At 37.6% G+C, this 15,392-nt stretch overlaps 3 protein-coding genes across 3 annotated transcripts; 2 read left to right on the forward strand and 1 right to left on the reverse strand.

The window, feature by feature from the left end:
• The first annotated feature begins 366 nt into the window (after positions 1-366).
• LOC141848067 (putative calcium-binding protein CML7) lies at positions 367-5,550 on the forward strand. Its single transcript, XM_074736180.1, has 2 exons — positions 367-912; positions 5,396-5,550. The coding sequence occupies exon 1, from the start codon at positions 439-441 to the stop codon at positions 880-882; it is 444 nt and encodes a 147-aa protein (XP_074592281.1). The 5' UTR covers positions 367-438; the 3' UTR covers positions 883-912; positions 5,396-5,550.
• A 1,356-nt stretch (positions 5,551-6,906) lies between these two features.
• Positions 6,907-9,271, forward strand: LOC141847777 (chitinase-like protein 1). Its single transcript, XM_074735861.1, has 3 exons — positions 6,907-7,375; positions 8,353-8,506; positions 8,623-9,271. Exons 1-3 carry the CDS (start codon positions 7,024-7,026, stop codon positions 9,026-9,028), a joined length of 912 nt encoding a protein of 303 aa, XP_074591962.1. The 5' UTR covers positions 6,907-7,023; the 3' UTR covers positions 9,029-9,271.
• A 1,082-nt stretch (positions 9,272-10,353) lies between these two features.
• LOC141847117 (auxin-responsive protein SAUR40-like) lies at positions 10,354-10,767 on the reverse strand. The gene has a single exon (XM_074735096.1). The coding sequence runs from the start codon at positions 10,765-10,767 to the stop codon at positions 10,354-10,356; it is 414 nt and encodes a 137-aa protein (XP_074591197.1).
• Positions 10,768-15,392: the final 4,625 nt, after the last annotated feature.

Below are 15,392 nucleotides of genomic sequence, written 5' to 3' on the forward strand. Positions count from 1 at the left end.
TTGAATATTTTATTTTAAGAAATTTAAATTTAAATAGATAAATCCACTCGTTTAGGTCATCGTAGTCCACTCGATCAAATAATTTTTAAAAAGTTAAAATTATCATATAAATCTTAATAAGATGATGCTGACCATTTTACTTTTTTATTATATTTTTAAAATATATATCAGAATACATTTTTTAAAATTATAATTTACTTCGTGTGTTCGGGCGATTAAATAGTCTATGGGACTTTTGAACTTTTTAAAATTTTGGTAAATTTAAAAAGTATTTAGTGATTTCCAGCGATGAGCCCTTAAATAGAAAATTTATCCCCGATTTTTTGCCGATAAATATATATATTATATTAATCCGATACAATTTGACAAGAAATAGTGAAGAGGGCAGCGAAAAGCGGTGGAAAGGGAGAAGGAAGAAGAAGCGCAGCAGCAGCAGCGATGGGGAAGGAGCCGACAGATGAGCAGGTGGCGTCGATGAAGGAGGCCTTCAACCTGTTCGACACCGACGGCGACGGCCGGATCGCCGCATCGGAGCTTGGCATCCTGATGCGCTCCCTCGGCGGCAACCCCACCCAGGCCCAGCTCAAGGAGATCGCCGCCACCGAGGGCCTTACCGACCCCTTCGACTTCCCCCGCTTCCTCGATCTCATGCGCAAGCACCTCCGCCCCGAGCCCTTCGACCGCCAGCTCCGCGATGCCTTTCGCGTCCTCGACAAGGATTCCACCGGCAAAGTCTCCGTTGCTGACCTACGCCACGTCCTCACCAGCATCGGCGAGAAACTTGAGCCCGCTGAGTTTGATGAGTGGATCCGCGAGGTGGAGGTCGGCCCCGACGGTACTATCCAATACGAAGACTTCATTCTTCGCATGGTCGCCAAATGATCCTTTCCTTTCCAGCGGCGTGTGAGCCAGGTTCGTCGAGATCTTCGTTTGCGGATTCCATTCTTTTCATTTAGTTATGCGATCTGTTCGTTCTGCTTGGGATCTGATCATAATTGGACCTGTTTAGCTAGAGATCCAAAATTATAGCCCGCCCAAATCCTCAATTATGTTTATGACTAGGATCTCCTTTTTTTTTTTTGTAATTACGGTCTGATCTGTATGCGTTTCGTAAACTCTACCGAGTGTCTGACGAAGATAAATTTCAAATCAACCTTTTTTTTTTCTTAGTGTCGTGATTTTTCAAAAAGATGGTTGTTTCTATACTTCTTCATAGAGGCTTCTTGAAATTCTTTGGAAGTTTAGTATTTTTGAGAAGAAAATAAATCTTTCCATACCAACATAGTTTGATGATTTGTACTTCATATATGAAATGATTTACTGATAAATTTATTTTCTTTTGCAAACTATATTCTCCCATTGATACAACTAAATTATTAATTTACTTTAGTTGATTAATCAGTCTCTAATTATGCTTAAGCTGGAGTTAAATTTGCTGTTGTTTTGTTACTAGTTGATTAAGTCATTCTGGAGCCAAATAATTAAGATATAACTAGTTTGTTTCTATTTCAGTAGTGCTAATAAGTTAAAATCTAATGATACTTTTACTTTATTACCAATAAAAAGAATCTCTATATTCTCCATCTAAACACAAAGATAAACTTTAATTTAATGGGGAAACCCCCCTTATCAGATTTAAACAGTTGACTAATGACTATTGGGTTATCTAATCTCATTTGCTCCTTTACCTTCCATCTCTCATTATCTAGCTATATCTCAATTAGTATGAGTATCAAAGATCTAGGAGCAAGAAATAGATGAATAACGTCATAGTTGTAAAGATTGCATATATGAAAACTCTTTTCACTCTATTTTTTCTTATGTTGCATCTTGAATCTTGCACTCTAGTGGAGATGGTAAACTATCATTATATCACTGCTCAAATTCTATCTATATCTTCTCATGGCATTAAAAGACTTGGGAATGTTCTAGTGCTTCGTGGTCACATAATGGTGATAAAATTCTGAATAATTTAAATAAATATAGTGTTGGCAATAGTTTCAGATATGCTAGTTCCCTAGAAACTCAATATTGTTGGCAAACCTGTCAAACAATATGGTTGCATGTAGATGTTAGTTGTCACTTCCACAAAATCTGTGATAGTGTAATGTGCCAGCCATTATAACTGATAACATATTTAAGTAATTTGAGGTACTTTTCTCATCCAAAGATGCCCAGACATTTAGTCAATGGTTATGTCATAGTAACATAAATTTGTTTGGAGAAATTGCCATGTTTTGCTACAGTGGAATGTTAAGTGGCTACTTGGAAACCTATCATTGAATTGGGATATTAAATTGTAGACATATTCACCACATGGGTAAGTCATGTTTGATGGGAGTTCTGGAAACAAACAGCAAATTTATAGAGTTTTATAAATGATGTAGAGGTCACGGGTTCATGTGTTGAGGTGGGAATGTGACCTAGAGGTGGAAACAAACAAAGGCAAATTTATCCCCAGACCCCGCATGGCGGGAGACCGGGCTGTTTTATAAATGATGTAGATGATCTAGCATAATACCACAAAGGTAAGCATTGAAAACTACCAACAATCATAACAACAAAACAGAAGACTATAGCCTGCCAAATACCAACAATCACAGCAACAAAACACATGCCCAAACCATTTATATGGTAGATACCATTTCTTCGGTATTTTCATGTAAAGGAAACTTGCCAGATGGAAGTTTCAACTATGGCAAACCTATTGCATCAATGGATTAAATAACAAGAGGCATATACCATTATGTTACAAAAATATGTTTGAAAATTGAGATAAATGTGTTGGAGCTTTCTATTCGGAAATCCCATAGTTCCAATTAAAGATTTCAATGGACAAATATGAGTTCTAAAGATGCATGAGGAATGCAAGTTATCTTAACTGTTTATGACCAAAACAAGATTATCTCTGAGAATATTATTGAAGAAGTGAATATACTTATTCTTAGATGAGTAAAATTTTAAAAGACCATCAAAATATACCAAGTAATAAATAACAAAAGAGCATAAAATTCTTCTCCAAGTTTAATTGATGATCCCTATTAGGTGGTTTAGGTTTTAGTGTTAGATATTAGTATTAAAGTTTGTTCTTCTACTTTTAACTGTTCTCAATCTTTTGGTTCTTTGTAAAATAATTATCTTCTTTTCTGGATTGAGAGATTTGGGAAGGAATTAAGGGGATGGATTTGATTTCCAAAATTTGTTCCAAAATTTGATAATGCCCAATTAAAATTTGTTAATCCAATTAAAATTAAAATTTTTTCTTTGCTTTTTTTGTGTAGTTCGTCTATGTTTGGCAATTTGGAGATATCCATTGCCTTTTGATTCTTCTCTGATTGTTTTTATACACCCCTTTCCTCTCCCCAGTTTATGAGTTCCTATGGTTAAAACAATTTAAATGATTAGAGTTGTAAGTGTGAGAGATAGAGAGATTAAATTAAAATGTAGTAAGCATAATTAAAAGTGATTAAAGAGATCCAAATATACTAGCGATATAGCCACACAAAATTCAATGCAGTTAACGTTAAATAGCTGGGATTAACATTGCAGATGATAAAACCATTGGTAAATGATTCCTATGTCTATCCATTTTATTTATCATTCTTCTAGATATTCTAAATTATGTTGTTCAAATATAACATCGAAGAAGACCAAGCCATGATTCCTAACTATTGAGATCTTTGTATTGAATTTTAAAGCAATATCTTATGTTCAGATTTTTTTTCAGTTCACTTTTTGTTATGTTAAATAAAACTAATCACATTACTTTTTTTTTACCTACATATTTTCTTGACACAAAGAAAATTTGGTTAGCAGCGATAAAATATGATAAAATTCATTTAAATATAAATATAGATGAAGATATAATAGGGGATCGAGTCTAATGACAGAAGGATTCATTTAGCCATTATCACTTAGTGGGATAAAAGCTTGGTTGTTGTATATTTTCCTAGTTTTGTTTTGGACAAGGATTCAATTGATTGTATAGTGGGTTGTTGTCCTATAATGGATTGTCCTTGTCATCATGGTCATCATTATGCTACTCCCAACTATTGTAATTGACCCTCAGTTGAACTTTTTATAGACTACATTAATTTAATACAGATATTTTAAATATTTTTTATTGCATTAAAAACTATTTCCATTGTGATTTGTCGAACTAGAGTCTACTATTCGTCTTTGAACATTCCAATGTCATAATTTGTACAAGACTATACTGACTAAAATATCAGTTATTCCAATGAATTGGCATGTGTAATTTTTTAGCTTTGGCTGGTGGTCTACTATTCATATTGGCCTTGTTGGATGGTGTACTTCTAGACCAGTTTTCACAGTATGGGATTCCTATTCCGTTCTAGAAGTATCTCCTTTGGCCTCATTAACACCTGGCTGAAGCCTATTTCCTTGTGCATCTCTCTCTCTCTCTCTCTCTCTCTCTCTCTCTCTCTCTCTCTGGACTCAAACCATCAAATAACTATTTCCATCTTGAAATGATAGCATCACCGCTGTGAGATGGATTGGAGAAAATGGAGACAATACATTTAGACATTTTAAAACCATTCAAACAGCAACTTCAGGCGCCAAACATAAATTTGTTTTTGTTGTTTTTCTTCGTATCAGTATAACAAGTTAATAGACAGACATGCACCAAAATTCCACATAAGAGCTACGTGATACATTTGAGTACCTGCATCCTGTTGATACTTTGCAATAACATGGTTCAGTATGAGTTCGAATGTCAACTATATTTAGAGTTTCTTATCAGTCAATTCATTTTAGGAAGGAGGCAGGTATATTCATGGGCGGACATTTTCAAAGATGACTTTAGATTCCATAAGAGTTGAATATCTTGAGTGGAAGTAGTAAGGGAAGAAGAACATCAAAGAAAACCTTAATGCAATTAAAAACATTTAATTAATTTGAAATTTACTATTGATAGCGTTCAATGGAGGAACATGATTGACATAATCGATCCCAAATAGTCGGAACAAGCACAACTTCATGATAATTATTTTTTATTGCATCTACATGACTCCACAAAACTTTGCATGCTTGTGAAACTTCACCTGAAGGAAACTAACTCTAGATAATACTTATTAATATGATGAGCTACAACGCTAGTCTAACCTTCTTGTTAGTCTTTTAGTTTTTTTTGCTGTCTCTACTTTATGTTTGCTATTGTGGTGTCTAATATAGTGTTTTTTTTTCCATTTATATTAATCTGGCATAGCAAAACAACAAAGACATTAGTGATTCCATAATCACATTCTTAAACCGTATAAGTAGAAATATTGTTTTGTTCCATCACATGCATTACTTCTATTTTTCAGCACACAAGCATCCTTGATGTTACTCTAGACACATGAAGTTTTCCCTCAATTTTTCTAACTTGCAGATTTTCTTTCCAAGCGTGAAATTGTATGGAGAACAGATCATGACTGATGGTTGTATCAAGTGACTTGCTATATTTTCTTCGCCAGTATTACATTGGACACTCGACTTCTTGGTTGTTTAACATTATTAGTTTGATTAACATCTTGTTTTGTTGAATGGTTGATGCATTGAACCTGTGTTTGAATGATCATCATAAAACATTTTCAACTGTGTAATGCATTTTCTGAAAAGTAACATTATGTGTTGCATTTTTACAAGTTTTATCAAATCCAGTACCCCATCAAAATGGCAATTTGATAACTCGTCCCGTGCATATAAATTTCAAAGTGGATTCTTTTGCCTATTATAAAACAAATCAAAATATAGAAAATTTTGATGGTTTGTTTATAAACCGTATACAGTATTGCTCTTCTCATGTAAATCATATGAGACGTTGGATCCTAAGGTATAATTAAGATTTAGTATTCGATAAAAATAAATTTTTTTAACTAATTAAATTGATTGAGTTTTTAAATAAAAATTAAATAAATTAAATTGATAAAATGTTAATTAATTTGATTAATAATTGAATTAATTATTTTTTAATATTATAAAAGATTTTAATTAATTAAAAATTTATAAATTTATTTATTTAAAAATTTAAAAATTATTTTTTTAATTTTAATTAATTTGATTTTATTAAATAAAAAAATTTAAAATTGAAATCGAATTAATTAATTTTTTAAAAAAAAATTAAAATTTTAAAATAATTAAATTAAAATTTTAAATTTGATTGGTTTTAATTTATTTGATTTAATTAAATTTTTATTTTGGTATAATGTAAATGATAAATTATAATATAAATAAATATGGGTGAGATAAACAGAAAAATTGGGGGAAGAAAGTTCGTGAATGTCAAATGACAAGTATACCAACGGTAAATTGGGTGACTGGCAACTGAATTAGATTTGAACTATTTTGTTTATCAATGTCGATCGAATTCTTATTGGAATGGGCAAAATTAATAAACTTCGATGCTGAAGTAAACTTTTCTCCCGGCAGAAACAGAAACTTATAATTAATTTAAGCCTCGTGTCAGCTCAATTAATCTGTTTTCGATAAAAAATAAATAAATAATTTAATTTTGATTTATTTATTTATTTATTATTTTCCGTAGTTAAGACAGCCAAAATATGCTGTCAACCGGCCCCACCTCACTCGTCCTCCACCACCAGCATTACAACCCCAAATGCAAATGTGCAGAAGAGTTCTCATTTTCCATGGATTTGGTGGGAGATACTGATTGCTCGCTTACTTCAGAGAACGAGTTGCCACCCACCCTTTCCCCCTCACCAACCGAACCAGCTATTTATGTTGTCGTAAACATGGTTCGGTCCGGTTTAAAACCGATTCGGAGCCACCGACACTCTCGCGGTGGTCCCCCACGAGAGAGGACATCGCACCGACTCATTTTGATTTGCGGAGTGAAAAACATCCTTCTAATAATTTGAGAGAGCGTGAGTGAGAGAGAAAGGGTGGTTCCCAAGTCTCTCTCTCTCTCTTTCCCCTTCTCGCCCCCCTTCAAATTTGTTAGACGCCAGATCTCCCGGACCATCTCCTCGATCGATCGATCGCTCTTTGCTGCGCGCGATGTTGCCCACGATGAGGCTGCTTCTGGCCGTGGCGGTGGTGGCGGCGGTGGCGGGTGGCTTGGCGGAGGCTAAGCCGAAGCTGAAGACGTGCGACAAGGGGTGGGAGTGCAGCGGCAGCATCTACTGCTGCAACGAGACCATCACCGACTACTTCCAGGTGTACCAGTTCGAGAACCTCTTCAGCAAGCGCAACGCGCCGGTCTCACACGCCGTCGGCTTCTGGGACTACCAGTCCTTCATCGCCGCCGCCGCCCTCTTTGAGCCCCTCGGGTTCGGGACCACCGGAGACAAGTTTACCAAGATGAGGGAGGTCTCCGCCTTCCTCGGTCACGTCGGCAGCAAAACCTCCTGTGAGCCCCCTCAATCTTACTCTCCCCTTTCCTTTCTACTATAATTTGATTCTTTTTGCCGTCTTAGCTTTGTTCATGTCTATGCATCCGATCTCGAACAGGAGTCTCCATTAATCTGTTCATTTAAACATAGTCTGTCCAGATAAAGTTTTTGCCCTTACAAAATCGCTCAGTTTGAATCTAACAAGCAATTAACCTGACCTAATAATCTGCTGCTTTGTCCCATTTACTTATAGTGCTTGAATCTGATAAATGGCAACTAGTTACTTCAGGTTTTATCAATCCCCTCAGTTAGTAGAAAATTGGAGTTTGAATACATTGATATTTGGATACTCTGTACATAGGTTCTGTGCCTTGCTTTAACACAATTTCATACATGGATTTTCCTGAATCCTCACAGGTACAATTGATTTATGTATTCATTTGTGTATAAGACATGAAGACAATGATGTTGGTTTGGTTCACTCACCTATTTGATCAATCATTGAATTTGACATGCAAAACTAAAAATCAAACACGCACAATTCAATTAAAACTCATTATCTGGGAGCATAATATATTATACATGTTAACCAAAAGAGGCAATCTTTTATTACATGCTTGTACTTAAGTCTTGTCAATGAAATCAGTAAACCATTTCCTTGCAAAATCATAAAACATAATTCATCACTGTATTCTTTGTCGTCATCTTCATTAATCAGAATTCATTGTCGTAAATCATAATTCATCATCATTAAACTATATCAGTTCCAATTTTTTGCACTCAGCTAGTCATGAATCATAATTGAATTGGTATGACTTCTTCTCAAGCAAAGTGGGTATTACTTGATACATATTGATGCTTATCAATGCTCTGACTTAGTAGTTTGTGCAAACATATTACTTAAGTAAAATTCCCTGTTAATCCCTCATCCTTTGTAAATAAAAAAGGAAAGAATAAATTTGACCAAGTTTAATGGATTAATCATCTGCTCCAGGTGGATATGGTGTTGCCACTGGTGGCCCACTTGCATGGGGATTATGTTATAATCATGAAATGAGCCCAAGCCAAGATTATTGCGAGAAAGACTACCTCTATCCTTGCATTGACGGAGTTCAATATTATGGGCGTGGGGCTATACCTGTGTACTGGTATGCTCTGTCTGAATTAGGTGCAATGATGCAACATACATATTAACCTTGTAGTTTGGATTTTGGCAAAATTACTGCTGATGTATTCTATGATTGACTTTTTGATTTTATTTCAGGAACTACAACTATGGTCTAGTTGGTGATGGCATAAAGGTCGACCTTTTGAACCATCCAGAGTACCTCGAGCAGAATGCTACTATAGCTTTCCAAGCAGCCATGTGGAGGTGGATGACACCAATGAAGAAGAAGCAGCCTTCAGCGCACGATGTTTTGGTCGGGAACTGGAAGCCCACAACAAACGACACCTTGTCCAAAAGGTTGCCAGGATTCGGACTTACCATGAACATTTTGTACGGAGATAGTATTTGTGGCCAAGGCTTCATTGACCCCATGAACAACATCATATCACACTACCAGTATTACCTGGACCTGATGGGAGTAGGGCGCGGACGCTCGGGCGACAACCTGGATTGTGCAGAACAAGTGCCTTTCAACCCATCTTACAAAGCTGCTACAACCTAATTATTAAGCCGTTCGATATTTGTTGAGTGCTCAGCATGAAGTCTCTCAATAAACTCTGTGTCAAGTAAGTTGTGTAGTAAAAGTTTCTGTTTTGAGACGTGAAGTAAAAGTATCATGTCAATTGGCTTTGCTAGTGTTCATTCTCATGTGATTTCAGTGTTTGTGCCAGTGGTAAAAAAACACTTATAAATGCTATATATTCTTTATTCCGATATGAAAATTAATGTCTTTGGATTGTGTTTATAGAGATGGTTACCTTGCTTTTTACAATATGAATGCAGTAAGTCTTAGAGATGGTGGTCACTCTTGTGGTCTCATACTTCAGTATCTCAATGCACCTATGCCTCCTTATGGACTGTGATGATTGTATGCTTTGCTATATTAGACAAGTAAACAAGATCTGAATGAGAAATAATAAGTATCTCAATGCACCTATGCCTCCTCTCATTTTTCAGTGTTTTTTTTTCTCTTCCCATTCTTTCTGAGCAACACATTTAGATCAGCATGATTGCCCCAGGCTATGGTGTGATTGTAAGAATTAAATACTTGAATTACTAAAAAAATCTTATATAAAAATATCTTTATCAACTAGTTAAAGTGGTCAAAATTAATTAAAATTATATCAATATTATTGTATATGTAATAATTTTGATTAAGTTTACTTTAACACATTATAGCAAATACAACATAGTTGCTATATGTTTTTAGCTATGTCACAGCTACTATAATAATTTTGGAATAAGATAAAAATATATCTAAATATTATTTTGATATTTTTAAAAAAGATATTATTTTTTTATGAGAAAAATGATAATAAATAGTGTCTTTTTTTTATTTTTGCCCCGGGTTGAAGCCACACATATCCTTCTCATAGTTTGTTTGTATATATATAAAAATAAATAAAAATCAGAGGACTGCCTCTTCAATAGTCAATACTTTTATAAAATTAATTTTGTTTGCCTAAAGATTCATGCTAATTCTAACACCATTTTAGTTGACATCAGAATATACTTTGATTATCTCCTCTTGGTGTTCCTAAAATAATAGAAACTGAAGAATACATCAAATTATAAATATCTATTCAACCGAAAAAATACAAGAGTAATAATAATAAAGCTACTAATTTGTTAAATACATATTCAGTATAATTTTATATATATATATATATATATATATTCAGTACCCAAGTTTAATTAATTCATGGGCAAAAAGTAATTAATGCTCAATTTCCATTCTTAAAGGGAAATTAATGCAAATAATTACTTGAAAATATTTAATATTGTGTAATTGTGTAATTAACTAAACAAAAAAAAAGATAAATTGAATTAGCTAATAGTGCGCTGCAGGGGCCGATGAGTTGGAAAGAACTCTGTTCTGGCGCCGGCGCCGGCGAAGGTGGCCATGAGGTCGCTCAGGTCCATGTAGTGCACGGCGGGGTCGCTGCTCCGAAGCAGGTCGAGGAGGTAGAGGAAGAAGTCGGCGTCGCAGGCGACGCGCAGCGCGCCTCCGTAGGAGTACCCGAACTCGGGTACCGACAGCCGGAGCAGGTCCTCCATCAGCCGGTGGTTCAGGTAGTTCGCCTCCACCTCCATCCGCCGCGCCTCCGACCCCTCCGTCCCCACCACGACCCAGATGTACCCCTCCGGCAGCAACCCAGCCGTCTCCGCCGGCGGGAAATTCCTCGGCGCGCCGCCGCAAACCAGCAACTTCCTCACCAGGCTCGTCATCCCAATCGCCATCGATTACCTTCTCTACCCGGCGTACGTTAGAGTTAGTAGGTGTTACCAATGATGTATTAGATTTGAAGGCGATGGAGACGGCCCTGAGCTGCCATTTTATAGAGAAGCAGAAGCTGGTTTAGGTTACAATTTATGTCATTAAAAAGCCATTTGTCTCCATTAGTTTAAAAATAAGTGGTGTGTTTTTAATGTTTGTCCAATCGTAATACCTTAAATCGGCATGGCATTTCATCGAACATAGTGCGCGCATTGATGTTCCGGTGTTGCAGCAACTTGGAAGGCGAGGCTGAAGGCGAGGCTGAGGCTGTCTTGGTTTTTGGTGTACACACGCAAACAGAGCCTTGCAGCAGAAGCCAAATTAACTATACTATATTAGTATATTAAGAACCGACGCGGAGGGAATTATTATTCGATGGGATTCCTTCCGGAGTGCCATTAACTACTGCTCCACATATGGCCAGGCACATGGCCATTAATGAGGAGGAGGAGGAGAGTTGGGGTGGGAAGCCAGCTAGCTGTTTGGACTGTGGAAACCGTGTTTCATGGACAGGGTCATTAATTTGCTGCCCACGGCGAGGAGGAGGAGGAGGAGGAGGAGGGGACGGTGCATGGTGGTATGGATTGATTGTGCTGCGTGGTATTTATTTGACGCACCATCATTATCATGCATGAGGCGGTGGTGCAAACAAGAAGGGAAGTAATTCTAGAGTGGTTAGGTGGATTAGTCCGTGGCGAGACGGCTCAGCCCATGGCGAGATGGATGGTTAAAAATCTATCATCTGATGGATTGGGATGAACCGACATTCCATCATGACAGATTGAAAAATTCTCTGTTAAAATTTTGAATGAAAATAAAAAAAGATCAGATGGATTAAGAAGATTCTATTGTGAATGAGATTTTAATCTCATATTAAAAGTTTCATGGTAACATGATTGTTCTAGTTAGATGTCGGTTAGATGTTGTGGATGATCAAATCATCAGTTAATAAATGTCCGATGTAGATGATCTTCGAGTAGAGTGAAGGGGTGGATCCTGATTCAAACCTGAAGCACACTTCAAGGAAGAGGTTAGACTGGTGTCGGGGGATCTCGACAGTCCATTCCTATGTTCAAGTTAGGGTTCCGGTGATAATGATGTAAAAAAATGAAAGAGAAGATAGTATGAGCAGACTTTCAAGGATCGAACCTCTAGCATAGTGATGGGAGAGTCCTTTTATAACCTGCACTAGGTTCCTCCATGTCGAGTGGGGTGACGTCTTCCTAACTGCCTACAACCGCTTATCGAGAAAGGAAATTCCTTCAAATCATCCTTCCCTTTTGACTGTATGTGCAGAAAAAGGGGGCACTGGAGGGAACCAGATCTGACAGCTTTATATTCCTCTTGGCTTTATGCGCAGGAGAGGGGGTATCGGAGGAGACCGCGCCTGGCCATCTGGTACGCCTTTTGTCCTGATGTGCAGAAGAAAGAGTATCAAAGGGGACCAAATCTGTGACTGCTGTGGATACATCCTCCTCTAGGTGGTTGTGTGTCGTGCTGGCGCACAGGGGGCCCGAGGTGAGGACTCAAGATGAAGCAGAGCGAGGTGGAGTGGCTGAGAATAGACGCTTGAGATGGCCGAGACAAGGCATGCCGAGACGAGGCTGGCCGAGACAAAACATGCCGAAACGAGGTTGGTCAAGACAAGATTGACCGAGACGATTATGGTCGAGACAAAAAATGATCGAGACGAGATTAGCCGAGACGAGTATGGCCGAGACGATCATAACCGAGACAAGATTGGCCGAGACGATTATGATTGAGACAAGATTGGCCAAGATGATTATGGCCGAGACGAGATTGGCCGAGACAATCATGGCCGAGACAAGACTGGCCGAGACGGGCCTAGCTAGGTGGACCAAGATTGGGCCCATGCGACATTCCTATTATGGTTTGAACTCAAGGTGCAGATCATCCCAACATAACGGAGTTGGGTTCATGTTGATTGGCCCTGCCACCTTGACAACCCTAGATACCTAGATTAGATGTGTCACGACTAGGGTTGCAAATTAGAATTTATAAATTTATCGAAAACCCACAATAAATACAAGCAAGTAGGTATAGGGGCCTCGAGTCGTGTTTTTCCAAGGACTAGTGGAAAGATTGTTTAATTCGACCTTGGGTGTCGTTCTTTTTGGGTTTTCTATAAAAATGGGGGGTTTTGGGAGTTTGAAATGAAATGAAAATTTAAAATGAGCAAGTAATGAGACAATGCAAGTTGCTAACCTAATGATGATGAGTTAAACCAAAGTGTCAAATAAACCTAAGTTGCAATTTAAGATTCTATCAAAACCCTATCGGTTTAAATCCTAAACTTAAATGCAATCTAAATGGATTTCAATGCTATTGATGCAAGAAAAATTGAAACAATTCAATTCAATTTAGTTGAACTTGATAGCTAAATCCTAAAATGCATTGAGAGCTCTTAACCTAGCTAAACTAAACATGCAAGTTGGCACAGCACAGTAACAAGCAAGATTATCAGAAATTCAGTAACAATGGATTGGATTTAAAAGCTTATACTAAGCTAATCAAACTCTAAACAATTCAAAATCAAAACACAGCTAAGAATTAACCAAATAACCACATCCAGGACATTGTTTGATTCGAAAACAACTTTAAAATTGAACTTGAACAGAAGCAGTTAAAAGCAGTAATCGGAAATTTCAGAACAGAAATGCAGTAACATCCATCCCTTCCTCTTCTTCGTGTTCCTCGGTTTGGTGTCAAACAAGTCGCCATTAACCACTTAATGTCTCCGAAATCCCCTTAAGAAGCTGGAATACAATCCAATGAGCTCTTGCCCGCGTCCACAGCTCCGAAAATCCAGAGAAAAACCCTTTCCCAGAACCAGAGCCGGGCGCCGGTGAAGTTTGAAGCTGCAAACTGGAATAGTTCTCCTTTCCTCGCACCGGTGAAGTTTCCAACCCCTCAAGCTTGCTCCAAAACCTTCGGAGAACCCCTCCTTCGATTCTGGTTGCTGAAAACGCCGTAACTCACCGAAATTTTAGAAATCAGGGGAGTGCTGCGCCGATGAAACCCTCTCCGGCGTCGAGCTTCCAGCCGCCGATTGCTGCCCAATGAACTGGTTCCGGCCTCCTCAAGGATCAGAGAACACGATGAAATTGGAAGATTTGGATGGGAACACGCCGTTTGGTACGTCGCCGAACAGAACAGCGCCCGCGCGAAGACGATGAACAGTGACGGCGAGTCACTGTTCATCGGGTAATGTTTGGGTTTTATCGGCTGATTAATCAATGCATCTCAGCCCTTGATTTTGAATTCGACGGCTGAGATTTGATCCAGGCTCTAGGGCAGTCTAGGGTTTCCAAAAAATTCAGAGATTCTGATCGGGCTCGATCTAAGTCATGTCCTCCGTGTTAGCTCGATCAATTTGACAATTTTGACTCGATTTGACCGCGGTTGAGCTTGAGTTGGGTCCGGTTCGAGCCCTAAAATCAATTAAAATCAAATTAATAGAAAAATTACCATTAAATCATGAAAATTATAATCAAGCCTCAAATTATGCAATAAATGACAATTAAGATCAAATCGATTCATTTTGTAATTTATTTTCATGTAAAAACCCAAAATTGAATCGATTAAAAATGCATAAAACCCTAGCTCATCAAATTCCCCCACACTTACCCTTGAGCGTCCCGCTCAAGTCAACAAAATAAACTAGGATTGTACCCCCCTAGATCATCCTCAATCATGATTAGAAACAATTAAAAGAAAATTATCTAAGCTTGTAAAGTCTCAAAAGCTTAAATCCATGGATTAGACTTGTATTTGGTTAACCGCATAGTAAGTTTCACCCTTCTTGACTAATTGAGAAAAATGCATCACACTCAAATCTCACGAGGTTGTTTTCAATAGATAAATCAGTGGCTCTCACCCTAATTCTAATTTATGATCAAAAAGGAGATGGAGCTCACTCAAGCACTTAGGTTTCATGCATTACTATAGGCTTGTGTGTTTTCTACTCTCCACTACCATTCATGATTTGGAATCCACATATACTAGGCTTACTGAAAATGTAAGGAATCAATGAGTGAAATAAAGGAATTAGAAAATGTAGAAATAAGAATTTAAGACAAAAGAAATTTCAAGAGAAGAGTGAATGAAGTGGTAGACATGAGTTTTTGCTGATATTATATCCTATTGTATTAAAGACCTAACTTAAATAAGTTTTTGCCAAACATTAAAAAGGGAGAGATTGTTGTTGCAGTCTTGCCCCAAGTATCATTGGATTTGTTTGGCTAAAATGAGTTTAAGTTAGACAATGTTGGTGATCTAACATGTATGATTTGAGTATACAGGAAAGTCCAGGTTTGAAGACTTGGCAAATGGTGAAGTCCCGGAGGCGCAGCCTCTTGGCAAATGGTGAAGTCCCGGAGGTACGACCTCTTGGCAAATGGTGAAGTCCCAGAGGCGCGACCTCTTGGAAAAGGGAGACTTAGCAAGACGAAGTTGAAGGAAACATCTTAAGCAAGTGCAAGGAAGGACACGAGGCTTGTGGAAGATGTTTGAAGGCTTGCGTCAAGGCTAAGGGATGAAGAAGGAAGCTGAAAGGGAATTTTCAGTT

This window comes from Curcuma longa, chromosome 16, assembly GCF_044706935.1.
Source record: "Curcuma longa cultivar G26 ecotype Majalengka, Jawa Barat chromosome 16, ITB_CL_G26_1.1, whole genome shotgun sequence".
Lineage (NCBI taxonomy): Eukaryota > Viridiplantae > Streptophyta > Magnoliopsida > Zingiberales > Zingiberaceae > Curcuma > Curcuma longa.